This window comes from Dendronephthya gigantea, unplaced genomic scaffold, assembly GCF_004324835.1.
Source record: "Dendronephthya gigantea isolate DGI-Jeju-01 unplaced genomic scaffold, DenGig_1.0 000053F, whole genome shotgun sequence".
Taxonomy (NCBI): domain Eukaryota; kingdom Metazoa; phylum Cnidaria; class Anthozoa; order Malacalcyonacea; family Nephtheidae; genus Dendronephthya; species Dendronephthya gigantea.
In genome coordinates, this window is record NW_021163063.1 from 1,214,496 (window position 1) to 1,241,937 (window position 27,442).

The 27,442-nt window shown below is 38.8% G+C and overlaps 5 protein-coding genes across 15 annotated transcripts; 4 read left to right on the forward strand and 1 right to left on the reverse strand.

Moving 5' to 3' along the window:
• Positions 1-1,639: 1,639 nt before the first annotated feature.
• LOC114529085 (forkhead box protein K2-like) lies at positions 1,640-6,801 on the reverse strand. 2 transcript variants are annotated; one of them, XM_028550813.1, is made up of 6 exons: positions 6,352-6,801; positions 6,085-6,267; positions 4,377-4,668; positions 3,939-4,132; positions 3,373-3,797; positions 1,640-2,891 (listed from the first exon to the last, which is right to left on the reverse strand). In XM_028550813.1, exons 1-6 carry the CDS (start codon positions 6,708-6,710, stop codon positions 2,554-2,556), a joined length of 1,791 nt encoding a protein of 596 aa, XP_028406614.1. In that variant the 5' UTR covers positions 6,711-6,801; the 3' UTR covers positions 1,640-2,553. The 2 variants fall into 2 exon arrangements, with proteins under 2 accessions (XP_028406614.1, XP_028406613.1); XM_028550812.1 differs by having other exon boundaries at positions 1,640-2,894.
• A 223-nt stretch (positions 6,802-7,024) lies between these two features.
• Positions 7,025-15,711, forward strand: LOC114529087 (amine sulfotransferase-like). 7 transcript variants are annotated; one of them, XM_028550820.1, is made up of 5 exons: positions 7,025-7,103; positions 7,605-7,924; positions 8,118-8,360; positions 8,740-8,984; positions 12,325-13,261. In XM_028550820.1, exons 2-5 carry the CDS (start codon positions 7,629-7,631, stop codon positions 12,471-12,473), a joined length of 933 nt encoding a protein of 310 aa, XP_028406621.1. In that variant the 5' UTR covers positions 7,025-7,103; positions 7,605-7,628; the 3' UTR covers positions 12,474-13,261. The 7 variants fall into 7 exon arrangements, with proteins under 7 accessions (XP_028406621.1, XP_028406619.1, XP_028406623.1 ...); XM_028550817.1 differs by lacking the exons at positions 7,025-7,103; positions 7,605-7,924; positions 8,118-8,360; positions 8,740-8,984 and adding exons at positions 10,537-10,613; positions 11,793-11,948; positions 14,747-14,989; positions 15,107-15,711 and having other exon boundaries at positions 12,080-13,557; XM_028550818.1 differs by lacking the exons at positions 7,025-7,103; positions 7,605-7,924; positions 8,740-8,984 and adding exons at positions 14,747-14,989; positions 15,107-15,711 and having other exon boundaries at positions 8,347-8,360; positions 12,080-13,557.
• A 101-nt stretch (positions 15,712-15,812) lies between these two features.
• On the forward strand, positions 15,813-17,753 carry LOC114529088 (estrogen sulfotransferase-like). 2 transcript variants are annotated; one of them, XM_028550825.1, is made up of 3 exons: positions 15,813-16,585; positions 16,895-17,137; positions 17,252-17,753. In XM_028550825.1, exons 1-3 carry the CDS (start codon positions 16,287-16,289, stop codon positions 17,643-17,645), a joined length of 936 nt encoding a protein of 311 aa, XP_028406626.1. In that variant the 5' UTR covers positions 15,813-16,286; the 3' UTR covers positions 17,646-17,753. The 2 variants fall into 2 exon arrangements, with proteins under 2 accessions (XP_028406626.1, XP_028406628.1); XM_028550827.1 differs by having other exon boundaries at positions 16,982-17,137.
• Positions 17,754-18,170: 417 nt separating this feature from the next.
• LOC114529086 (amine sulfotransferase-like) lies at positions 18,171-22,033 on the forward strand. 2 transcript variants are annotated; one of them, XM_028550816.1, is made up of 3 exons: positions 18,171-18,579; positions 21,111-21,365; positions 21,484-22,033. In XM_028550816.1, the coding sequence occupies exons 1-3, from the start codon at positions 18,284-18,286 to the stop codon at positions 21,875-21,877; spliced, it is 945 nt and encodes a 314-aa protein (XP_028406617.1). In that variant the 5' UTR covers positions 18,171-18,283; the 3' UTR covers positions 21,878-22,033. The 2 variants fall into 2 exon arrangements, with proteins under 2 accessions (XP_028406617.1, XP_028406615.1); XM_028550814.1 differs by lacking the exon at positions 18,171-18,579 and adding an exon at positions 20,377-20,811.
• A 400-nt stretch (positions 22,034-22,433) lies between these two features.
• LOC114529089 (amine sulfotransferase-like) lies at positions 22,434-26,446 on the forward strand. Of its 2 annotated transcripts, XM_028550828.1 has the most exons (4): positions 22,434-22,845; positions 23,072-23,314; positions 23,429-23,813; positions 23,846-23,885. In XM_028550828.1, the coding sequence occupies exons 1-4, from the start codon at positions 22,547-22,549 to the stop codon at positions 23,852-23,854; spliced, it is 936 nt and encodes a 311-aa protein (XP_028406629.1). In that variant the 5' UTR covers positions 22,434-22,546; the 3' UTR covers positions 23,855-23,885. The 2 variants fall into 2 exon arrangements, 1 of the variants encoding a protein (XP_028406629.1); XR_003687579.1 differs by lacking the exons at positions 23,072-23,314; positions 23,429-23,813; positions 23,846-23,885 and adding an exon at positions 26,308-26,446 and having other exon boundaries at positions 22,809-22,845.
• The last annotated feature ends 996 nt before the right edge of the window (positions 26,447-27,442 follow it).

Consider the following 27,442-nt stretch of genomic DNA (forward strand, 5'->3'; position numbering starts at 1 on the left):
AGGTATTCGACGATTTGGTAGTGAGTCGCAAGCTTGGTTCAGCGGAGTCTACACAATTTCATGACGCAGTTCAGTTGAGAGGAAGATATGGGAAAAGTTCGCACGTCATGAATAAACGAAAGAAGAAAAAAGATACGAAGACGAAAGATTTAACCAGCACGAATAAAGTGAGTTGGGATGCTTGTGAAATGCGAACTGATAGAGCTATTCAGGAACACTGGATCAATAAGAGATGATCCTTACTGGACCTCTAGGAAGAACAGTTTAGAACTGATAGAGCTATCCAGTATAAATAAAGTTAGTTTAGTTTAGGTTTCCTCCTGTAGCAACACTGGATCAAAAAGAGATGATCTTTACTGGACCTCTAGGAAGAACTACTTAGTACTGAAGTAGAACGTTGCTGAAGTAATTTTCTGGCCCTGTAGACAAAATATGGCGCTTTTAAAGTTGTGCTGACGTTTTACGGAGGCAAGCCAATGGGTCGACGCCAAAGAGTCTCTTTCGACACTCGTACTACTGTTGACACCAGCCCTCGGTTGACGCGACTTTTTCCGATATTGAAAGGGAGCAAGCGCTTGACACAAAGACGACGGGCGATTGTTGACGCCGACAAAGAGCAGGAACTGATAAGACACGCAATTCATGCAAAGCAGTTGCAATTCTTCGTTGCGCGCACGCCGCAAGATTTCACCGCGCGATGCATTCAAGCTGCGAATGAATTTATGATCGTGAAAGAACAGATTATTAACAGCAATGACTGGAGGGTGCAGACAAATATTACCATAAGCCACAAACTAGACACACGATACAGAATGTTCAGGTTTAGCACCGCTTTGCCCAGGTTTTACGAGTACAAAACTTCGATGATTATTTTGTGATTTTGTTTTGTACGAGTTAAAATTTGAAAGATTACCTTGGATCGAGGTTGCCGGATATGCGTGAATTGATATTTGATATGGCTAATATTCTTCTTTTTAAAATGTTTCAAGTTGCGAGGTGGCTAGGTTTTAGCTTGCATTAGATATGAAGAGATTTTTGACGATTGTAAGGGTTGCAATAAATGATTTTGTAGTAACACAGGCTTTAAAATCATCCCCTAACACCAACACAAACACCATAAACAACAACAACAATAATACCACCAGCAGTAACATGTACGAGAAACAACGTGAAACACCAAGATTAACAACACCAGCGTCAACAACAACATCACCAACAGTAATAACAACATCAACAACACCAACACTAGAAACACCAAGATTAACAACACCAGCGTCAACAACAAACACCACCATCAACAGCAATAACAACATCAACAACACCAATAATAGAAACACCACGATTAACAACACCAGCGTCAACAACAACAACAACATCATCAACAGCAATAACAACATCAATAACAGCAACAATAGAAACACCAAGATTAACAACACCAGCGTCAACAACAACAACAACAACAGCATCATCAACAGCAATAACAACATCAAAAACACCAACACTAGAGACAAGAACGTTAACACCAACACTAGAAACACCAAGATCAACAACAACAACACCACAAAGACAATTTACACTTGATCTTCAACAGAGACACAAAAGCAATCATAAAAAACAAACAAAGCGTAGTTGTATTCGGTCAATAAATTTATTTTTCTTCGTTCTCAACAATACAACAGCTTTAGAAGCTCAACGCTTACATATTATAAGAAATACATCTACAATGATCTAAGAGATAGTTATAGTTTCTATTCCATGGTAACTTTTCACAATAAATTACTAAATATACTTCAGGACTTCCTCCATTACGAGTCAGGAGAAATCCGTTATGCAATTATCACAGCCGGGTGAAATAATTATTTAATAAAAACACGGAGAAATTGTTTTGAAAAAAAGCAACATATACACTGCTTGCTCCCGGCTCTTCGATTCTTGGAATTATACGAAGAATGTTTGAATATGGTTCGTTTCATTTGCCATTCCATTAATTGCGACACTCCATCAGAATCGTGATTAACCATTTCGTGGGCTACAATTTCGTATAATTTCGCCGTTTTTTACAGTCCAGCTATATTAAAGAGATCTGTCGCTGCGAGATTCGTTGTTCTTTTTCTGAGCAGTAAAAGCTTTCTGTCGAGCAAAGACTTTAGCAGAATTCGACGCGTCCTCTTATTTGGTGGTTAAAAAAGTGAACATATATCCTTTAAAAGACATTGCCGATAAACTTTAGCGTCGCAATGTTCCTTTGAAGGAACTCGTACTTGTAAAGCTGTTTCGTGTAGTGAAAAAAGACGAAAAAATCTTTAAAATGTCTCAACAAGCTCGAGGGTTCGAAAGTAAAATCTAAGCTTCTAAGCTAAGAGAAGTGTAGTAGAATTTTGAGTGTCCGTTTAATTGACTTTTCGCTCTTTGGAAAAAGCTAGAATTACCTCTTTTGACGTTCAAAAAAGCGAGAATTAGAGAGACATTCAAGTCTTTATTGCTTTCGGACAAGTTCTTTCGCAACTAAGCCCAAATTTGATCGACAATGTCTTTTAAAGAGTAATTCTCTAGTTACGACGCGCCATTATCATTAGGCTGCTGGCCGTTTAATTCATCTTTCAAAATGCCATTCTCCGAGCTCTCCCTGTATCGTTTCATGATCGGCTCCTCCTCGGAGATATCCGGCAGGTTTCCCATGCCAAATGGTCGTTTCACGCTATTCATTACCAGGCTTACGGCTGCGTTTGTAGCGGCCGGCGAAAGTACACCGAGGGGCGAGGTCTCCGGGGTTAGGGTGGTCTCGGGAGGCGGTGGACGAATTTGAAGTTTGTTGGGTCGCTGCTGCTGGTCCGTTGTAACGGCGGCGACGGAGGACAGGGCGGTGGGGGTTTGCACCGGGGTTAGAAGCCCTACTGGTTTAAACAAGAAATTAAAATTTAAAATACACCCACAATGTTGATGGAAACACGCTGTGAAAAATGATCGTATTGTATACTCGATTATCATGTTGTATGATGTACAAAATTAAAAAAATTCCATGAAGAATATATATTTCATATTTGTATTTTTTTGTATATATACTGCTAACACTTTTATGTATGCTAATGTATGATAATTTCTGATGATTTATGCCAGACCCACTGATGAATATAATTATAATAAAAATATATTATCGAGTATGGGATACCATGAATACTTAAAATTTCAGTGTTTCTATAATGCGACCATAGAATATTGAAGAAAGAATTAACCAGTTAGAACAAGAACTTGATGAGAAAGAGGCACAGGCACAACATGCTGAATTTCATGCTAAGGCTTTAGAGAAAGAAGTGAACTTAGTTGGAAATAACTTAGAGAAGTTTACAAATTAGTGAAGATCATACCACTTACCTGAGCCAGGAAGAACAGCAGTCGAAACAGGCGCTAATTTTTGAAGTGTTTGCATTGCTGCCGACATGGGAGTTTTGTTGGTAACTTTGACCAGAGTCTCTGCATTCTGGACTATCACCTTATCAGAGGTGGGGACCCTCATCACCTCTTGTTTCACCGGTACCACTGGTATCCCGGAGGGTTGCAGGGTGACTGTTTGGATTTTGCCCCCGGGTGAGCTGACGGTTGGAAGGAGATGCTGCACATGGGGTACACCTGTGTACGACAGGTTGCCACCGGGGGTTTGGGTGATGAGGGTGGTCATCGGGGTGTTGGGTAAGGAGGGTGGTTGGAGGACTTCTGTGGTGACCACAGCCGTCTGATTGGTTGATTTGCTAGGCATGGTAGGATATTGTAGGCCATGAGTTGGCGAAGCTGGTGCAGACCTTGGAAAATACAACAAAAAGATTACCACACATCCTGTGAAAATTGTTACCTTCAACTCAATACAACACAATTCCAAGGGGAAGAGAGAGGGTGCACCCACACCTACTCCCCAAAAACCCAGACATGCAGGCAAGACTCACCTTGATGATAGCGTTCCAAATGGATATCTAAAACAAGGTACGCCTCGCTGCCTCCTCTTTCTAAAAGCTTGTTCCGCCAACTTCGGTTCGCAGCTTGGATCAATTCTCCAAAAAGACCCTTTGCCGGGTTCGTCTTGTGCTCGGGGCACTTTTACAAAGTACCTATTCAACGACAGGTTGTGCCGTATCGAATTCTGTGTTGAAAAATTGGTACTTAAATGAGTATGTACATCCAGTGTACATGAGTACATTTGTAAAAGACGTACCATTATTAGCTTATGCTTTAGCAAAAAGCAATTTCTGAGCAAGAATCTCAGGAGTAAGGATAGCGAAATAATTTGCAAAAGTAATGAAGGTCCTGTTTGTACAAAAACTACCCCATTTAAACCTTAATTAGCACCAGTTCTGTATGAACATCAATATTTCATCCCACCCTACCTGCCAACCCTTGTCAGCCGATCGATAGTACGGATAATTCTTTGTGATATGATTATAGATGCCGCTGAGAGTTAACTGCTTATCCATGGCAGAGAGAATAGCTTGAACGATCAGCTGAGCATAGGAGTATGGTGGTTTTCCATCCTCTTTACCAGACGAGTTGTTGTCTTTTTTCTCGTTCTTTGGTGTGCTAGGCTGTTCCTCAATGACCTCTGTGGTTTCTTCCAGAAAACTTGGTGTTGTGCTTACACTGTTTCCTGTTCCAGGACTAGTTGGGCATGAGTTGGGAACACTAAGGATTTTGGAAAAGAATGGTCAGAGTCAAGCAGGAATACAAAAATATTGAATATGGTTGAGATTTAGATGATTTTTTTACCGAGGGAATGTATGCAATAATAAAAGATGACAGATAATGTACTCAATATTGAAACTTGAAAGTGTGGTTTACAAATGTTACATTACAATATAACCAGTGTGTAACTATGCTGTAGCATTGTAAAGTCTTGGAACAACTTTTCATCAAGCGTGGTATAACAAACTCGACAAGAATTTGTAGACATATGTTGCATTATGCTAGCATATCTGAATAGTAAGGTTTAGGAAGACCATATAAAAATGACATTGCATATGTGGACCAAAAACAGTTGTCTAACAAGCCAAAGGGTTAAATCAAATTTCAAATGCCTGAATCGTTCTAATTTGGTAAACCTTGCATAGGTACACAATAATTATGTACCCCAGGGGAGGGCTTAGGGACTCTTGTTTATTATGTCTATACAATATGGAGGGTCCCCCTTGTGAAAAGGGGCAATAAACAATAAAACCAATCTATAACAAACTTTTTTCCCTCAAAGCAAAACGACCTCCTTCACTACAGGACAGTAGAGATTTTCTTAGGCATTTTTTAAGTTCATTTTGTGTGCAGGGCAGCATAAACACAACAGCAGCTGCGAGGCATGATTCCTGAGGGGTTACCCCAGTCTGAGTCAGAAAAAAAATACTCTATAATTTCGTTCAACTCTATAATTTCATTCAACTATATTTGTCTTTAAATCCTATATCAAAAGTAGCTGAGTAGACAACTTTGAGATGACAATAATATGGTACAAATCTCCAGATTACGATGTCCTGTACGCACTTAGATATATGTATAAACATTGTACTTTAATGTTTACTTTTTTAATTGTGTAATTTTTGCTTCGCCGTGCAATGTCAGTGCGATGCAAGTTCAGATGTACAACCACCTCAATATATTTGTAATAATGGTGATAGCTTTGTAATATTACACATCTTTAGGCAATTGATATTGTTTACACAAGATGCAAACACTCCAACAATTTGGTTGCTCGTCGAAAAAAACCGATTTCGCAATAATCGTGCGTTTTGTTTATATGGTGACATGACATAACGCGGAAAGACTTCAAAACAAAGGCCATTTTCGCAGCAAAACTTCGCGCCGTTGCAAAAAGCTTTTACTCAAATGTTTCAGCCTTCTCTCGACGGCAATTTCCCGTGCATACGGCCCGAAGCAAAATGAACAGCCCGGCAATGAAATGCGTTTTTCAAAATATGTGACCTCATTAGCACATAACAACAAACAAACCAGAAATGTAGCGGTTAGGGAAATAAATGATTCGTTTACAAGATCGTTTTTAGGATTGTTTTGATGTTAAACGATGCAAAAACATGCCAAAAGGGCCTCGCATACCTTATCGTTTCCGTCGGAGAGGGAACCGGAGAATTTGGAGTAGATTTAGCGTCGGGAATTTTGATTTTGAGCGAAGGTTTAGCTGCCTTCTTTGGAGGACTTGGCACTCGCCGAGGAACGTTTTCATCCAATAACGAGGTGAACCAGATTTTTACGTTAGTCGAGGGAAATCGTAGCACACACCTAAACGACGAGTAAACGACGGAGGTAAATACAAACAAATAAACAAACAAAATAGAAATATCAAATGCGTTACAAAGCACTCACGTTGTTGGCAGCTTAAGAGGCGAGTTACCACGGCGAAAAAACGTGCCGTCCACGAAAACACCATTTTTCCCGTTGCATTTCAGGAAGAAGCTCTTGGAATCAAACGTAATTTCAAGATGCCTTCGCGAAACAAAGCTCGAATGACCCATGTTGACATCCACATTTCCCAAACTGCTGTTTCTACCGATAGAAATACGATTTTGGCGGACGAGATATTCGAACTCGCGACCTTCCAGCTTTGCGATAGGTTTGACTTGGCTCACAGGCGACCATACTGCCTTCTCGTTACTGTTGACCCCAGATTTTAACGCGAGCAATGCCAACGCATCGTCCTCGTGGTCTGGCTTCTGTACATCCATGTTTTTCGCAAAAGAAAATACGATTTTTTTCTATTTTAGCCGTCAATAGCAAGCGGTCGGATTTGTTTTTCAAATGAAAACAACAACACGAGGTGCCCGAACATCCGGGACTTGAAACAAATGAAAACACTGTCCATATATGGTGATATTGGCGACGGCGAATCTACTTGTCTAGCGGCATATCGGAAAAAAAGGTTATTATTCAGCGCTGATTTTTCACTGATCGCGATGATGCAACTGGACAGTGTACCGCCGCAACACTGATCGCAAATTTAAACTGGATGCGCAATAGCAAGCGTACCAGTCAGTGGTCTCGCAGGTAAAACTGGATGGTGCATTTATTTGGATACTCATCTCAGGCCTAATTGGTGATTGGTGGTGTTTTTAACTCAGGTGAATATATTTATATTCTTATTGTACTTCATGTGGTACCAAAGATGGTCATGGAACCATAGTTCAACTGGTCTGCGTAACCAGTGGCTGACCAGCACGATAATTGGGGGGGGGGCATGATAATTGGGGAGGGGGGGCATATTCATATATTCATGATACCACAGTTAATGATACGCACTGATGATTAATTTCTTTTCAAAACAATTGTCTTTACAGTCCGTTAAGATGAATATTTGAATGGGACCCCTAATTATCGATGATAGCTATGCCACTGCTAAAAACAATTATAGAAATAGAATATTTACCAAAAGATTTAGAATGTCTAAGATTTTGGTTGTCAATGATCACTTGGTTCTGGCAAGATGAATTGGTTCAGCTCAATTCTGAAAACTTCAGTCACCCACATCTGGTATACCAAACGATCCAGCCAGTACCAAGGTACCACTGACAGCCAAGGTACTATACCGAGATTACCAACATACATCTGATGTTTCATTTTAGTTGGGAATTCCAAATTTTTTAAGAATGCCTTTGGAGAAATCTGCAGGTGGAAGTCCAGGAATAAGACTAATGAAGCAAAGAGCTTCCGGATCTGAGACAGAGCATGGCAGACTTCATGGTCTTAATTTTAAACCAAGATCTAATGACGTGCTTGTGGTTACTCCACCAAAATGTGGCACAACATGGATGCAACAGATCTTACACCAGCTACGAAGTGGTGGAGATATGTTATTTGAAGAAATAAGTGATGTTGTTCCTTATTTAGAAGCTGCTTATGATACAGAAATAGACCTTGAAGCTGAGCACAAATTCCAACCACGGTAAGAGCCAATCTACCAATATCTGAATAATCTGATATTCTAAATTTTTGGAGGTTGACAGATTTGAGTACCTATTATCATTTTTCACCCTGAAAAAAAATCTCCCCTCTATAAGGATTCTCTCTACCATATTTGACTTGATAAAGCCAACTGACAGTAGAATAATTACCTCATTCCCAATTCATAATTATAGATGTTACAAGACCCACGCTTGGTATGACGACTGTCCCAAAGGTGCTAAATACATCGTCATCTACCGTGAACCATGCGCTTCTTTCAGTAGCTTCTATAAATTCTTTGAAGGCTGGTTTTTCCAACCTGGGGAGGTTGGTCTTCATGAATTTGTAGAAGAATTTCTGCTTGCTCGAGGCAAACCAAAAAGCAGAATGGAGAATGCATCATATTTTGTTCACTTGTTGAGTTGGTGGGAACACAGGTACAGCTCAATTTGGTGAAACTTGAGGGGTTGTCCATCCTCCATACACCCAGGGGAATCTACTCAGTCCAGAGGCAAAGTACGTAGGCCTCCAGACTATGTTTTGATATGTTTGTTCAGCATACCTCCCCATGCACTCCCTTCCCTTCTGTAATAACATAGTGTTATCATGAAGACAGAAGTGTCAAGCTTTGACAAGGAGAGGGTTATCAAGAGACCTTACCTTACCAAGAGACCATACCTTACCAACAACAGAATTTCAAAAATTTGAAGCCTGATTGTTCTCTCTGATCTCAAAGGAAATGTTATACCCCATGAGGAAGATAAAGTCGTTGATAAGAATAGATAAATCTAATCATTATAATTTTGTTTGCTGTAGGAACGATCCAAATGTTTTGTTTTTGTTCTTCGAGGACATGAAAGACGACTTGGAGAGCGTAGTCAGAAAGGTTGCATCTTTCGTAGGAATTGAAGACGACGAAAGAATTAAAAAGGCTGTTGAAATGAGTTCCTTTGAATTCATGAAGAGCAACGAGAGGAAATTTTCAGAGCTCCGCACAGCAAAATATCGGAATAAATTTTGTGGTATACCAGACGATGTGGTGCCAAGCAAGATCGTCACAGGATCTGCGACTAAAGGACGAGAAATGATGGATGAGAAGACTAAAGAAATGATTCAGGCAAAGTGGAATGAGGTGGTTTGGAAACAGACTGGATTTCAAGATTACCAAGAGCTGAGAAACGCATTCAAGAAGCAAAACGAAAATGAATGAATAAATGAATGAATGAACTAAATGGAATAACATCTAATTAGAAAAATTATATTTTATCTCAGTAATCACAGTCATCCATGAAATAATCAAATAGTATCTCATTCAATGGTGTTTATAATAGACACTTGAAAATGAAAACCATCCAATAAATTTTAGATTTTATTGCCTGCCTCGTTTCCAAGCTACTTTTTTGTGTGCACGGAAGCAAGTTCAGTAAGTGTCCATCAATTTCTGATTTGTTGTTCGTCTTGGGGTCTCGGTTCATTATTGCGTAGAGAGATCTGTCTTTCTGATCTCGTCTTTCCTATGCATCCATGAAAATTTAAAAACTAGTGAAATTGGGAAAACTGTATAACATCGCCAGCGAATTTTGAAATATTCAAACCAGGAGCGTGATTCACTGCGCCTGGTATGTTGTGGCCTTGTGGATGGCAGACAAACTGGTCGAACCGGATAATTTTGAAGAAAATTTTATAGATACAGTATTTACTCGATTTAGCGCCGCCCCCCAATGAGCGCCGCATTTGCGATAAATTTTCCTTAAAGAGCGCCGTGACTAATTATTTTTAATTCGGCGCCTAATCGACGCACCGTCAGAATTGTTGAAGACGCTATTGTTAAATCGGTCTTTAAAATTTTCGTAAGGCGCAGGTCAGTCTTGAAGGCAAAGATTCCAGTGATTTGTGCGAGGAGGTTTATCATTAGAATTTCTTTAACAACGGTAGCTCTTCAGTCTAGGCTGATTTTCAAGAGGCCGTTCTGTAAAATGTCCAGATGCTCGCTGTCAATATGGGAACATTTTGCTACATCTAACTTTCAATTCTTTTTGTTTAAAGTTCTTGTTACAATTCACAAATAATATTGTTTAAAGAGCGCCGCCCTCGATTGAGCACCGCCCACGATTAAGCGCCGCCCTCGATTGAGCGCCTCCCTCGATTAAGCGCCGCATCTGAAGTTCTAAAAATTTAAAGAGCGCTGCGGCGCTCAAACGAGTAAATACGGTAATTTAATGATTATGTGTGTCTTGAAAGCGCGTGATGAATAATGATTAGAGAAAGTATCGGGTTGCAAAACTCTGATTAAATTACAAAAAGGCAAACATGTCGTAAAACTGTAAACAACGAGTTTTAAAAGAAAGACAAGCGATAGCTGTGGTGTAGTTCCCTCCCAACAGACCTCAAAGAATGTCTTCTGAGAAATCTCCGGTTGGAAGCCCAGAAATGCAACTTTTTAAGCCGGGAGCACCAAAAATATTTTCAGAACACGGCCGACTTCATGGTCTGAATTTTCAACCGCGATCTGATGACGTGTTTGTCGCCTCTCCTCCAAAATGTGGCTCAACATGGATGCAACAGATCTTACACCAGCTACGAAGTGGTGGAGATATGTCATTTGACGAAATCAATGATGTTGTTCCATTCCTAGAAAGTGCTTATGATACAAAGAGAGATCTTGAAGCTGAGCACAATTTTCAACCACGGTAATGACCTGTCAACCTCTGATGTCCTTGACAGAGCCTCTTTAGACATTCAACTTGCACATTCCAGTCTAATCATATATCAGTTTAGGAGGATGGCGAGCTTCACGTAATCCCCGAGCCGGTGCGGAGCACCGTGCGAGGGTACTAATTCCGCTCGGATATTTACACCTACGAAATGCGAATGCGAAATCAAAGTCGTCCGCCATTATGCAATGGACCTCACGCCATGGACGGTCTTCTACGTTATGCGCATGCGCCAGTGTGAACTACTACGCTCTTGATTGGTCGAGACAAAAATTTGTATTTTCAAACGTCAATGAATAACTGTCATTTAGCAAAATTTTGATGAAATTTTTAAATTTATACTTTTATAAATATAGAATATATTTATTTTTACTAAATTAGAGGGAAACTCGAATGAGGTCAGGACTTTTCACGGTTTAACAAATAACAAGACCAAATTTTCGACCGAATTCACCGCGTATAATGAAGTCGGAAGATTTTACACTTCATAATATTTCATCCGGCGCAGCTTTAAAAAGTAATTCTTTTGTGGCTAACACAACTTTAATATTCTCAAATGTATTTCACTATAAATCTGAATGTGTTATGTGATAAACGACATTATAATTTTATTTATAAACTCCGTTTTCCTAAAGACAAAAAGAAAACAAAATGAAAACATTCCCGTACAAAAACCAGTCGAAGCGCTGTATGAGACGTCTGACGTTATATTTCATGGTATTTAATAATTAAAATAATTTACCATAACACTGACTATAGATGAGTAACTTAACTTCCAGAAAAAGGTAATAATCTTGTCGTATTTTTGCCATTTTTTCACAAAAATATGAGGGTAAACTTTGATTCTTTAAAACTATACGGCCGTTGCAAGTTGCTATGACTACAGTGTTTCCACGTGCAGAAAAATATTTCCATACTTTTCTCAATTTCTATTTCTCAAGTACCCTGTACCCTCCAAAACCCCCAAACCACATAAAATTTCTAACAATCATTAACTAATTTTGTTTAACCGATGCGAGGGGTTGCTGCATGCATGTATTTCTAGTAACATATTACTTCATATTACAGATGTTACAAGACCCACGCTTGGTATCCCGACTGTCCCAAAGGTGCTAAATACATTGTCATCTACCGTGAACCATGTGCTTCTTTCAGTAGTTTCTTCAACTTTCTCAATGGCTGGTTTTTCCAACCAGGGAAGTTCTCCCTCCATGAATTTGTGGAAGAATATCCGCTTGCTCGAGGAGAACCAAAAAGCAAAATGGAGAATGCCTCATATTTTGTTCACTTGATGAGCTGGTGGGAACACAGGTAAGTGACATGCTCTTTTACTGTTGAGCAATTCCACTGACACAAGTATTCACAGAACCGCGCATCAGGACTCTGGTAACTTTAGCTTACAACTTACTCTGATGGTTTAACTTTAGCTTACAATTTTGTAGGAACGATCCAAATGTCTTGTTTTTTTTCTACGAGGACATGAAAGACGACTTGGAGAGCGCAGTCAGAAAGGTTGCATCATTCATAGGAATTGAAGACGAAGAAAAAATTAAAAAAGCTGTTGAAAGAAGTTCCTTTGAATTCATGAAGAGCAACGGGGAGAAATTCACTCCTGTGCGCGTTGCAAAATATAGAAATAAAATTTGTGGTTTTCCAGAGGGAGCCGTGGGTAGAATAGTCGCCACAGGATCTGCGACTAAAGGACGAGAAATGATGGATGAGAAGACTAAAGAAATGATTCAGGCAAAGTGGAATGACGTGGTTTGGAAACAGACTGGATTTCAAGATTACCAAGAGCTGAGAAACGCATTCAAAAAGGAAAACGAAAATAAATAAATGAATAAATGAACTAAATGGAATAACATCTAATTAGAAAAATTATATTCTATCTTAGCAAACCATAATATGAAATAATTAAATGCTATTAAATTAACGATAATTTGTCGGTGATCAAAGAATTTAATCAACAAATAATAGACTGACATAAGCAGAATTTATTTAAAAAACTTCTCGTTTCACGAAATGGTGACTAGCTTTACAGTAGTTTGGTTAAATTTGCGTATGCACAGACTGACACGTCAAGAATATGCACCAGGGGCCAGTTGTATAAAACTCTTTAAATTTTTCATAACTTAGAATCAAATGTGGTATAACAACTGCCTAAAATAGACAAAACACTTCTCGACCTGAGGGCCTTCGTTAGGAGAGTTAGTACATTTTTCAGAGTTAACTTATAAATACACGACTCTGATTGGCCACTTCTATCCTTAATTAAAAGTTAACTTTATAGTCTTTAATACAACTAGGGCCAGGGCAAATCGTCCTTATGAATATCGGTGATTTGGTGTTCGTTTATTATTGTGTAAAGGCAATCTATTCTACTTGACTATTCTACCCACGTGATCATGCTGTATGAAGATATGCAGATATGAAGAGGTTATGATTGTTGCAAGAAAGCATGAGATGAATATTGAGTAGGGAATGTATGGATTTGCATACTTTTAAGGCTTCAGTGATTCAAACAACATACCACATATTGTAAAATTGCAACACAGCGAGCGAGTTTTGAAAGCTTGACAAGTGACAGTTGTGCCACTGTCCCTTCTAACAGGCCTTAGGGAATGTCTTTTGAGAAAACGCGGGCAGCTGAAAGCCCAGAAATGCAACTTTTTAAGCAAAGATTATCCAAATTTTATTCAGAGCATGGTCGACTTCATGGTCTGAATTTTAAACCGCGATCAGACGATGTGTTCGTTGTAACTTCGCCCAAATGTGGTACAACATGGATGCAACAGATCTTACACCAGCTACGAAGTGGTGGAGATATGTCATTTGATGAAATCAATGATGTTGTTCCTTATTTAGAAACTGCTTATGATTTAGAGATAGACCTTGAAGCTGAGCACAACTTTCAACCACGGTAATGACCTGTCGACCTCTTATGTCCTGTGACAGAGCCTCTTTAGACATTCAACGGGCACATTACGGTCTAATCATATATCAGTTTGGAAACAACAATTGCCTTCAGAAGGACGACGAGCTTCACGTAAAGCCTCTTACAGACGAGCAAGTTTTCTATGAAAATTTCAGTTTATATGACAAGTTTTAATTGGCAATTGCAGTGTGTATGTACAGTGGCGTAACCAGCCCGACAATTTAGTCATGCTATGCTAATATTTTGGTGTTCATTGACTGTGAAAACAATGAATTTCTAAAGAAATGAATAATGATAATAACATAAAATTTGCATAGCATGACTAAATCGTCAGGCTGGCTACGCTACTGTGTATGTACAACAAATTTTGATAACAATTTTTTCTTTGACAAGTTTTAATTGTTCGTGTAAACGTGCCAACAAATTTACTTTGACAATCTACTTCACTGCAGTTACCAAAGTGATCGTACAGCGGAAAACGTAAACGCGCTTACAGGCGCCATTTTAAAATTTCATTTCTGAATAATGTAGTAACCGGTATGGATCAGTGTAATTTAACAATAGTTTAAAAGTTTTGTATGTGACAAGTTTTAATTGTTCGTCTGTAAGCCAAACTTTGACAAATTTTTTTTATGACAAGTACACTTGTTCATTTCAATTTGAATAAGTTTTGCTCATCTGTATGAGTTAACAAAGAAAACTTGTCACATGATGTGAGCACTTGCATGCGGCAGGCCAGCGGACTATAGTATTTTGCAATGGCGCGCTCACGTTGCGCTCACGTTGTCCGCTGTACAATTACAACGCTGGCTGAAAACTAAATTGTCAAAGTAAACTTGTTAGCTCGTTCACACAAGCAAATAAAACTTGTCAAAGAAAATTTGTTGTACAGACACAAGTGCAATTTCCAATTAAAACTTGTCATATAAAAACTTGTCATAGAAAACTTGCTGTAAGAGGCTTCTTAATGCTAGCTCCCTCTGCAAAATACAACAGTCCGCTGGTCAAGCTCATACAAGTGCTCATATTACTTTTACAAGTTTTCTTTGTTAACTCATGCACACTAGCGAAATTTGTTCTTTGACAATTTTTTCTATGACAAGTACACTTGTTCAAAATCAAATGAACTAGCTCGACTGTAAGAGGCTTAATAATATATTACTTCACATTTTAGATGTTACAAGACCCACGCTTGGTATCCCGACTGTCCCAAAGGTGCTAAATACATTGTCATCTACCGTGAACCATGTGCTTCTTTCAGTAGTTACTTTAACTTTTTGAAAGGCAGGTTTTTTCAACCTGGGGAGATTTCCCTCCATGAATTTGTGGAAGAAATTCAGCTTGCTCGAGGAGAACCAAAAAGCAAAATGGAGAGCGCTTCATATTTTGTTCACTTGATGAGCTGGTGGGAACACAGGTTAATGACATGCTCTTTTACTGTTGAGCAATTCCACTGACACAAGTATTCACAGTAACGCACATTACTAGGACACATTGTAACCTGATGGTTTAACTTTTGCTTACAATTTTAAAGGAACGATCCAAATGTTTTGTTTTTGTTCTACGAGGACATGAAAGACGACTTGAAGAGCGCAGTCAGAAAGGTTGCATCGTTCATAGGAATTGAAGACGACGAAAGAATTAAGAAAGCTGTTGAAATGAGTTCCTTTGAATTCATGAAGAGCAACGAGAGGAAATTTACTCCTGTGCGCGTAGCAAAATATCGAAATAAAATTTGTGGTTTACCTGAGGGAGCCGTAGGTAGAATGGTCGTCACAGGATCTGCGACTAAAGGACGAGAAATGATGGATGAGAAGACTAAAGAAATGATTCAAGCAAAGTGGAATGAGGTGGTTTGGAAACAGACTGGATTTCAAGATTACCAACAGCTGAGAAATGCATTCAAGAAGCAAAACGGAGATCAATGAACAAATTAAACTATTAAAATGAAATTGCAGCTATTAAGCAAAGGTTGCTTTCAAAGAACTATTCTAAGTTTCATTCCAGTGTAAGGCCGTCATCAAGGCCAAAGGAAGGTCAACAAAATATGAATATTTTATACTCAGCTCAGCATGTCTATATTTACTCGTATATATTGTTAGAGGGACAGTTACGTTCATTTGAGAGAATTTTAACTGTTTTGAGAAGGTTTTTTTTACCGCCTTCTTGTTTTGAGCAGTTCTTTGTTTTTTATTTGTATGCCTTTATGCCATGACTATGTTTGTTTTAGCCGTACTCTGAAAACTCTGAACTCAAAAAAGAACCTTAAACGCTGGTTTAGTATATGTTCCGTTTGTTGCTGCCTCAACTCACTCAACACAGAGTAAATTCTCCGCATTTGCACTCAGGTAAAAGTTTTCAAAATGCGCAATTTTGACGTTCAAAGGAAAGTCGCGTGATGATAAAAAGTCGCGCGGGGGTGCTTGGGGTGGTTTTGACAAAGTCGGCTAAACAAAACTACCCCAAGCACCACCGCGCGCTCGCCTTTTTCTAGCTGACCTCTATACAATAACTGAATGCAACGTTATATATTTCACTATTAAAACGTCTGGGTACGACGCTGGAAAGGTATCGAGTTGCATACCTTAGATTCAAATAACATCCCACATGTCGTAAAATTGCAAGTTTGCAACACAGCGACCGAGGTTTTGAAAGCTTGACAACTGACAAGCGACAGTTGCATGTCCCTGTATCCTTCTAACAGACCTTAAAGAATGTCTTCTGAGAAAACGCCGGCCGCTGGGAGCCCAGAAATACAACTTTATAAGCAAAGAGCATCCAAATTTTATACAAAGCATGGTCGACTTCATGGTCTGAATTTTAAACCGCGACCAGACGATGTGTTCGTTGTTACTCCACCAAAATGTGGTACAACATGGATGCAACAGATCTTACACCAGCTACGAAGTGGTGGAGATATGTCATTTGATGAAATCACTGATGTTGTTCCTTATTTAGAAGCTGCTTATGATACAGAGAGAGACCTTGAAGCTGAGCACAACTTTCAACCTCGGTAATGAACTGTCGACCTCTGATATCCTTGACCTCGAGCCTCTTTAGACATTGAACTTGCACATTCCAGTCTAATCATATATCACTTTGGAAACGACAATTGCCTTCAGGAGGACGGCGAGCTTCACGTAAAGCCTCTTACTGACGAGCAAGTTTTCTATGACACGTTTTTATGTACGATTACATCGCTGGCTGCAAACTAAATTGTCAAAGTAAACTTGTTGGCACGTTCACACGAGAAAATAAAACTTGTCAAAGAAAAACTTGCTCCTCTGTAAGAGGCTTAATAATATATTACTTCACATTATAGATGTTACAAGACCCACGCTTGGTATCCCGACTGTCCCAAAGGTGCTAAATACATTGTCATCTACCGTGAACCATGTGCTTCTTTCAGTAGTTTCTACAACTTCCTCAAAGGCTGGTTTTTTCAACCTGGAGAGATTTCCCTCCAAGAATTTGTGAAAGAAATTGAGCTTGCTCGAGGAGAACCAAAAAGCAAAATGGAGAGCGCCTCATATTTTGTTCACTTGATGAGCTGGTGGGAACACAGGTTAATGACATGCTCTTTTACTGTTGAGAAATTCCACTGACACAAGTATTCACAGAACCGCGCATCAGGACTCAATGTAATCTGATGGTTTAACTTTTGCTTACAATTTTATAGGAACGATCCAAACGTTTTGTTTTTGTTCTTCGAGGACATGAAAGACGACTTGGAGAGCGCAGTCAGAAAGGTTGCATCGTTCATAGGAATTGAAGACGACGAAAGAATTAAAAAGGCTGTTGAAATGAGTTCCTTTGAATTCATGAAGAGCAACGAGAGGAAGTTTTCAGAGTACCGCACAGCAAAATATCGGAATAAATTTTGTGGTATACCAGACGATGTGGTGCCGAGCAAGGTCGTCACAGGATCTGCGACTAAAGGACGAGAAATGATGGATGAGAAGACCAAAGAAATGATTCACGCAAAGTGGAATGAGGTGGTTTGGAAACAGATTGGATTTCAAGATTACCAACAGCTGAGAAATGCATTCAAGAAGCAAAACGAAAATGAATGAATGAATGAACTAAATGGAATAACATCTAATTAGAAACATTATATTTTATCTCAGCAAACCGTAAAATGAAATAATTCTCGACATTTGTAACAAATAATTGGCAGACATAAGCAGAATTTAATTGAAAAACTTTTTGTTTCACGAAATGGTGACTAGTTTTACTGTAGTTTGTTTAAATTTACGTATGCACAGACACGTCAAGAATATGCACCAGGGGCTGGTTGCATAAAACTCTTTGTTGCATGGGCACATGTTCAAAAGCCGCTTCTGGCTTCACCCGCTCAGGTGAAGGCTTGAGACGGACGGTAATGGAAAATCGCCTTAAATTGCATGTGTTTGTCTTTCCTATGCATCAATGAGAATTTACAAACTACTGAAATTTGGAATGATGTAACATCGCCAGTTAATTATGACATATTCAAACCAGGAGCCTTCGTTCACGTTGTTCATAGTTGTTCATGATTGCGTACGATCAATATTGATTGAAGGAAGTATCGAGTTACATGTCTTTGATTCATTAGAAAACGCATAAACATGTCGTAAAATTGCAACACAACGAGTTTTGTTGAAGCTAGGCAAGTGACAGGCCGACAGCTGTGCTCCTGTGCCCTGCTTACTGAAATTAAAAGCCTTGAAGAATGACTTCTGCAAAATCTACGGTTGGCAGTCCAGAAATGCAAGCTATGAAGCAAAGATTATCGAAATTGTATTCAGAGCATGGCCGACTTCATGGTCTGAATTTTAAACCGCGATCAGACGATGTGTTCGTTGTAACTTCGCCAAAATGTGGTACAACATGGATGCAACAGATCTTGCACCAGCTACGAAGTGGTGGAGATATGTCATTTGAGGAAATCTATGATGTTGTTCCTTATTTAGAAGCTGCTTATGATTTAGAGATAGATCTTGAGGCTGAGCACAAATTTCAACCTCGGTAATGACCTGTCGACCTTTTATTTCATATAACTTATGACGATGATAAACACTAGAGTTCAGTTCAATCACGGTTGATAGCGCGGTTGCGGCGGTTCAATTAACGACCCTACATCAAATTTTATCATTTGACATGAACATATAAACTGGTTATATGTTCATGTTAAATGAATTCACGAACGGAATTAATGTAACGAACAAGTCCTTCCGGCGATGAACGTTGCAATGATTTTTCTTGCGAGGACAACGTTGCACAAACGTATGGCTTTGTTGAGCGAAGCCCGAAGGGGCAGGCTACGACCCTTTAACGTTCAACTAGACTGAACTAGTATCTTACATTGATTTCATTTTTAGATGTTTCAAGACCCACACATTGTATTCCGACTGTCCCAAAGGTGCTAAATACATTGTCATCTATCGTGAACCATGTGCCTGTTTTAGTAGTTACTTTAACTTTTTCAAAGGCTGGTTTTTTCAACCTGGAGAGATTTCCCTCCATGAATTTGTAGTAGATTTTGTGTTCGCAAAGGAAGAACCAATAAACAGAACGGGAAGTGCCCCATATTTTGCCCACCTGCTGAGCTGGTGGGAACACAGGTAAGTGGCTGAACACAGGTCCAATCGCTTTCTTTAAACGGGAGTAAATTTGGAATGGATTTTTACAGCTTTGTCAGTCGTTTTGTAAACAATTTACCTTCGTACCTGAATGTGATAATCTTTTGACCAACTTTAATAAACTTTAAGTCAAGCCTTTATATGTTTGATGGGATATTCCATAACAGGGTTTCTGAAGCAAGTAGCTAGCTAGAAAAATGATACCACAGTTTGTACAATACCGCGCAACTTGTTTAATCTCAGCCTAATGGTTTATAATCTTGTTTGCTGTAGGAACGATCCAAATGTTTTGTTTTTGTTCTTCGAGGACATGAAAGACGACTTGGAGAGCGCAGTCAGAAAGGTTGCATCGTTCATAGGAATTGAGGACGACGAAAGAATTAAAAAGGCTGTTGAAATGAGTTCCTTTGAGTTCATGAAGAGCAACGAGCGGAAATTTGCGACGGCGCGCTCAGCCAAACGCCGGAATAAAGTTTGTGGTGTAACAGACGAAACAGTGGTTCGAAGTAAGGTCGTCACAGGATCTGCGACGAAAGGACGAGAAATGATGGATGAGAAGACTAAAGAAATGATTCAGGCAAAGTGGAATGAGGTGGTTTGGAAACAAACTGGATTTCAAGATTACCAACAGCTGAGAAACGCATTCAAAAAGCAAAACGAAAAGTGAATGAATGAACTAAATGGAATAACATCTAATTAGAAAAATTATGTTTCATTTCAGCAAATCATAATATGAAATAAGTAAATGCTATTAAATTAACGATAATTTGTCGGCGATCAAAGAATTTAATTAACAAATAATTGACTAACGTAAGCATAATTTAATTTAAAAACTTCTCGTTTCACGAAATGGTGACTAGCTTTACTGTCGTTTGAATTTACGTATGCACAGACACGTCAAGAATATGCACCAGGGCAAAATAGCAAATCGTTCTTACGAATTGGTCGGAGTAATTTAACAGTGTTTATAATTAATGATTAGGTGTTCGTGCATTATTTTGTGAACTGAATTTCGTTTTGTTTGTCTTTTCTATGCATCAGTGCATCTATAAACTATGCTGAAATTTAGAATGATGTGACATCAGCAATGAATTTAGTCAATGAATTATGTTCACGCCTTTTTCACGTATGGATGATCGTGAAAAGCAGATCCGGATACAATTATGCATCAAGGTTAGGATAAGGTTATGTTTGTTCAAGATAGCGTAAAATAATATTCACAGAAGGCCGTATCGAGTTACATACGTCTGCGGTCTGCTTCGTTAACACAACGAATTTTGTTGAAGTTAGGCTGCTTAGGCAAGCGACATATGCCTGAAAGAATGGCTTCTGAAAAATCTCCGGTTGAAAATCCAGAAATGCAGGTTATGAAGCAAAGAATATCGAAATTTTTTTCAGAGTATGGCCGACGTCATGGTCTGAACTTTAAACCGCGATCAGACGATGTGCTCATCGTAACTTCGCCCAAATGTGGTACAACATGGATGCAACAGATCTTGCACCAGCTACGAAGTGGTGGAGATATGTCATTTGATGAAATCACTGATGTTGTTCCATTCCTAGAAAGTGCTTATGATACAGAGAGAGACCTTGAAGCTGAGCACAATTTTCAACCACGGTAATGACCTGTCAATATTTGATTTTAATACTTATGACGATGATAAACATTAGAGTTCAGTTCAATCAAGGGCCCTGGGCTTGTATCAAATGTTATGATTGTTATCATTTATCAGTTTATATGTTGTCAAATGATTTCACGAAAGGAATTAATGGAACGAACAAGTCCTTCCAGTGATGAACGTCACAACGATTTTTTTCGCTAGGACAACGTTGCACAAACGAATGGCTTTGTTGAATCGAAGTCAAAGTCAACGTTCAACTAGACTGAACACTACCTTACATTGATTTCATTTTTAGATGTTACAAGACCCACGCTTGGTATCCCGACTGTCCCAAAGGTGCTAAATACATTGTCATCTACCGTGAACCATGTGCTTCTTTCAACAGTTACTTCAACTTTCTCAAAGGCTGGATTTTCCAACCTGGGAAGATTTCCCTCAATGAATTTGTGCAAGAATTTCCGCTTGCTCTTGGTGAACCAAAAAGCAAAATGCAGCATTATGCGATTTATGCCTCATATTTTCTTCACTTGATGAGCTGGTGGGAACACAGGTAAATGACATGCTCTTTTACTGTTGAGAAATTCCACTGACACAAGTATTCACAGTACCGCATATCAGGACACATTGTAACTTGATGGTTTGACTTTGTTATGCTTACAATTTTGTAGGAACGATCCAAATGTCTTGTTTTTGTTCTACGAGGACATGAAAGACGACTTGGAGAGCGTAGTCAGAAAGGTTGCATCGTTCATAGGAATTGAAGACGAAGAAAGAATTAAAAAAGCTGTTGAAATGAGTTCCTTTGAATTCATGAAGAGCAACGAGAGGAAATTTATTTTTGCGCGCCTAGCAAAATATAGAAATAAAGTTTGTGGTTTACCAGAGGGAGCCGAAGGTAGAATAGTTGCCACAGGATCTGCAACTAAAGGACGAGAAATGATGGATGAGAAGACTAAAGAAATGATTCAGGCAAAGTGGAATGAGGTGGTTTGGAAACAGACTGGATTTCAAGATTACCAACAGCTCAGAAATGCATTCAAGAAGCAAAACGAAAATAAATGAATGAATTAAACTATTAAAATGAAATTGCAGCTATTAAAAAAGTTGTTGCTTTCAAAGAACTATCCTAAGTTTTCATTCTTTGAAAAATAGCTTGTATAGTTCATAGTTGTATTCGCATTGATTTACATGCAGGATAAGGATTATTTGTATGTTTTATGTCATGACTATGTTTGTTTTAGCCGTACTCTGAAAACTCTGAACTCAAAAAAGAACCTGAAATGCTGGTTTAGTATATGTTCCGTTTGTTGCTGCCTCAACTCACTCAACAAAGAGTAAACTCTCCGCATTTGCACTCAGGTAGAAGTTTTCAAAATACGCAATTTTGACGTTGGAAAGTCGCATAATGATGAAAGGTCACGCGGGGTGCCGCCTTGGGCTGGTTTTGACAAAGTCGGCAAAACAAAACCACGTCAAGCACCCCCGCGCGCTCGCCTTTTTTTCAGCTGACCTCTGTACAATAACTGAATGCAACGTTATATATTTCACTATCAAAGCGCCTGGGACCGGGTACGAAGCTGGGAATGTATCGAGTTACATACCTTTGATTCAAATAACATCTCACATGTCGTAAAATTGCAAGTTTGCAACACAGCGACCGAGGTTTTGAAAGCTTGACAACTGACAAGCGACAGTTGCATGTCCCTGTATCCTTCTAACAGGCCTTAAAGAATGTCTTCTGAGAAAACGCTGGCCGCTGGGAGCCCAGAAATGCAACTTTTTAAGCAAAGAGCATCCAACTTTTTTTCAGAGCATGGCCGGCTTCATGGTCTGAATTTTAAACCGCGATCAGACGATGTGTTCGTTGTAACTTCGCCCAAATGTGGCACAACATGGATGCAACAGATCTTACACCAGCTACGAAGTGGTGGAGATATGTCATTTGATGAAATCACTGATGTTGTTCCATTCCTAGAAAGTGCTTATGATACAGAGAGAGATCTTGAAGCTGAGCACAATTTTCAACCACGGTAATGACCTGTCGACCTCTGATGTCCTTGACAGAGCCACTTGTTCAGTGTAATTATTTATCAGTTTAGAAACGACAGTTGATTTCTGGTAGAAGGAACGACAGTTGATTTCTGGTAGAAGGAACGACAGTTGATTTCTGGTAGAAGGAACGACAGTTGATTTCTGGTAGAAGGTATATCTAACGGCTTCACGCAGTATTATCTAATATATTACTTGATATTTTAGATGTTACATGACCCATGCTTGGTATTCTGACTGTCCCAAAGGTGCTAAATACATTGTCATCTACCGTGAACCATGTGCTTCGTTCAGTAGTTACTTTAACTATGTCAAAGGCTGGATTTTCCACCCAGGGGAGATTTCCCTCCATGAATTTGTGGAAGAATTTTTGCTTGTTAAAGGTGAACCAAAAAGCAAAATGGAGAATGCCTCATATTTTGTTCACTTGATGAGCTGGTGGGAACACAGGTTAATGACATGCTTTTTTACTGTTGAGCAATTCCACTGACACATGTAATAACAGTTCCGCACATCAGGACACATTGTAACTTGATGGTTTAACTTTTGCTTATAATTTTGTAGGAACGATCCAAATGTTTTGTTTTTGTTCTACGAGGACATGAAAGACGACTTGGAGAGCGTAGTCAGAAAGGTTGCATCATTCATAGGAATTGAAGACGAAGAAAGAATTAAAAAGACTGTTGAAATGAGTTCCTTTGAATTCATGAAGAGCAACGAGAGGAAATTTACTCCTGTGCGCGTAGCAAAATATCGAAATAAAATTTGTGGTTTACCTGAGGGAGCCGTAGGTAGAATGGTCGTCACAGGATCTGCGACTAAAGGACGAGAAATGATGGATGAGAAGACTAAAGAAATGATTCAAGCAAAGTGGAATGAGGTGGTTTGGAAACAGACTGGATTTCAAGATTACCAACAGCTGAGAAACGCATTCAAGAAGCAAAACGAAAATGAATGAATAAAAGAGTGAATGAATGGATGAATGAATGAACTAAATGGAATAACATCTAATTAGAAAAATTATACTTTATCTCAGCAAATCATAATATGAAATAATAAATGCTATTAAATTAACGATAATTTGTCGGTGATCAAAGAATTTAATCAACAAATAATTGACGGACATAAGCAGAATTTAATTAAAAAAATTCTTGTTTCACGAAATGGTGATTAGCTTTACTGTTTGAATTTACGTATGCACAGACACGTCAAGAATATGCACCAGGGGCTGGTTGTATAAAACTCTTTAACTACATTTTTCATAACTCAGAACTACACGACTCTGATTGGCCACTTCTGTCCTTAACTACAGTTAAAAGTTAATAGTGTTTATAATTCACGTCTTATTTGGTGTTCGTTCATTATTGTGTAAAGGCAATTTCCCATTGCAGTCTCTTTGAGCTTTGCCCGCACGCTTTGTTTTTGAAGCCTCTTACAGACGAGCAAGTTTTCTATGGCAAGTTTTTGTATGACAAGTTTTAATTGTTCGTCTGTACGGCCAAGTTTGACAATTTTTTCTATGACAAGTACACTTGTTCATTTGATTTTGAACAAGTGTACTTGACAACTTGTTATAGAAAAAAATTTTAAAGTACAAATTTTGCTCGTCTGTATTAGTCAAGAAAACTAGTCACATAATGTGAGCACTTGTAAGCGGTTGGCCAGCGGACTATAGTATTTTGCAATGGCGCGCTCACGTTCTCCGCTGTACGATTACATCGCTGGCTGAAAACTAAATTGTGAAAGAAAACTTGTTGGCACGTTCACGTTCACCCGAGCGGGTGAAGCCGACGGTAATGGAAAATCCCCTTTAATAGACCTTTCTTATAATGACGTCAAACGCGGAAAGTCTGATGTTACACGAAATTTGATTGGCTCCACAAAACTATCAAGCCAAACAAACTTCGTGTAATATTAGACATTCCGCGTTTGACGTCATTATTAAAAAGGTCTATTGCATGTGTTTTTGTCTTTCCTATGCATCAATAAGAATTTACAAACTACTGAAATTTGGAATGATGTAACATCGCCAGTGAATTATGACATATTCAAACCAGGAGCCTTCGTTCACGTTGTTCATAGTTGTTCATGATTATAGATAGATAGATAGATAGATAGATAGCAACTTTATTTCACGAGGGTAAATACACATTACAGCCAAAAGCTGAAAAACATGTGGCCCCCACCACATTAAGAATATTACAGGAAGCACTATAATTATTATATACTTATACTTTGTTATATACAAACGACTATGAGTGGTTTAAATCTAAATGTCTTAAGAATCTTAGAATCACATGTGGTATAGCAACAGCCTGATATAGACAAAACACTTCTTGACGTTTCAACCTGAGGGCCTTCGTCAGTAGAGTTAGTACATTTTTCACAGTTAACTTAGAAAAACGCAACTCTAGACTGATTGGCCACTTCTGTCCTTAACTACAGCTAAAAGTTAACTTTATAGCCTTTAATACAACTGCGGCCAGGGCAAATCTACCTCACGAATATCGGCCGGAGTCATTTAATAGTGTTTATAATTCACCTCTGATTTGTTGTTCGTTCAATATTGTGTAAAGGCAATCTATTCTACACGACTATTGGCTACCTACGGCTCCATCAGGTAAATTTACGCGTGATGATGTTGTATGCAGATGTGAAGAGGTTATGATTGTTCAATAAAAGCATGAAATCAATATTGAGTAGGGAATGTATGGATTTGCATACCTTTGAGGCTTTGATTCAAACAACATCCCACTTATCGCCGTAAAATAGCAACACAACGAGCGAGTTTTGAAAGCTTGACAAACGTCAGTTGTGCTGCAGCATCCTTCTAACAGGCCTTAGGGAATGTCTTTTGAGAAAACGCCGGCCGGTAAAAGCCCAGAAATGCAACTTTTTAAGCAAAGAGCATCCCAATTTTATTCAGAGCATGGTCGACTTCATGGTCTGAATTTTAAACCGCGATCAGACGATGTATTCGTTGTAACTTCGCCCAAATGTGGTACAACATGGATGCAACAGATCTTACACCAGCTACGAAGTGGTGGAGATATGTCATTTGATGAAATCACTGATGTTGTTCCATTCCTAGAAACGGCTTATGATACAGAGAGAGACCTTGAAGCTGAGCACAACTTTCAACCACGGTAATGACCTGTCGACCGTCCTTGACAGAACCCCCTCTTTATAGACATTCAATTTGCACATTCCAGTCTAATCATATATCAGTTTGGAAACGACAATTGCTTTCAGAAGAACGGCGAGCCTCACGGTAAAGTCTCTTACAGACGCGCTCACGTTGTCCGCTGTACGATTACATCGCCGGCTGCAAACTAAATTGTCAAAGTAAACTTGTTGGCACGTTCACACGAACAAATAAAACTTGTCAAAGAAAAACTTGCTCGTCTGTAAGAGGCTTAATAATATATTACTTAATATTATAGATGTTACAAGACCCACGCTTGGTATCCCGACTGTCCCAAAGGTGCTAAATACATTGTCATCTACCGTGAACCATGTGCTTCTTTCAGTAGTTTCTTCAACTTTCTCAAAGGCTGGTTTTTCCAACCTGGGGAGATTTCCCTCCATGAATTTGTGGAAGAATATCCGCTTGCTCGAGGAGAACCAAAAAGCAAAATGGAGAGCGCCTCATATTTTGTTCACTTGACGAGCTGGTGGGAACACAGGTTAATGACATGCTTTTTTACTGTTGAGCAATTCCACTGACACAAGTATTCACAGCAACGCACATTACTAGGACACATTGTAACCTGATGGTTTAACTTTTGCTTACAATTTTGTAGGAACGACCCAAATGTTTTGTTTTTGTTCTACGAGGACATGAAAGACGACTTGGAGAGCGCAGTCAGAAAGGTTGCATCGTTCATAGGAATTGAAGACGAAGAAAGAATTAAGAAGGCTGTTGAAATGAGTTCCTTTGAATTCATGAAGAGCAACGAGAAGAAATTTACTCCTGTGCGCATAGCAAAATATCGGAATAAAATTTGTGGTTTCCCTGACTGAGCCGTAGGTAGAATAGTCGCCACAGGATCTGCGACTAAAGGACGAGAAATGATGGATGAGAAGACTGAAGAAATGATTCAGGCAAAGTGGAATGAAGTGGTTTGGAAACAGACTGGATTTCAAGATTACCAACAGCTGAGAAACGCATTCAAAAAGGAAAACGAAAGTGAATGAATGAATGAACTAAATGGAATAACATCTAATTAGAAAAATTATATTTTATTTCAGCAAATCATAATATGAAATAATTAAATGCTATTAAATTAACGATAATTTGTCGGTGATCAAAAATTTAATTAACAAAGAATTGACTGACATAAGCAGAATTTATTTAAAAAACAGTCTTGTTTCACGAAATGGTGACTAGTTTTACTGTAGTTTGTTTGAATTTACGTATGCACAGACACGTCAAGAATATGCACCAGGGCAAAATGGCAAATCGTTCTTACGAATCGGTCGGAGTAATTTAATAGTGTTTATAATTAATGATTTGGTGTTCCTGCATTGTTGTGTAAACTGCATTTCGTTTTGTTTGTCTTTTCTATGATAAACTAT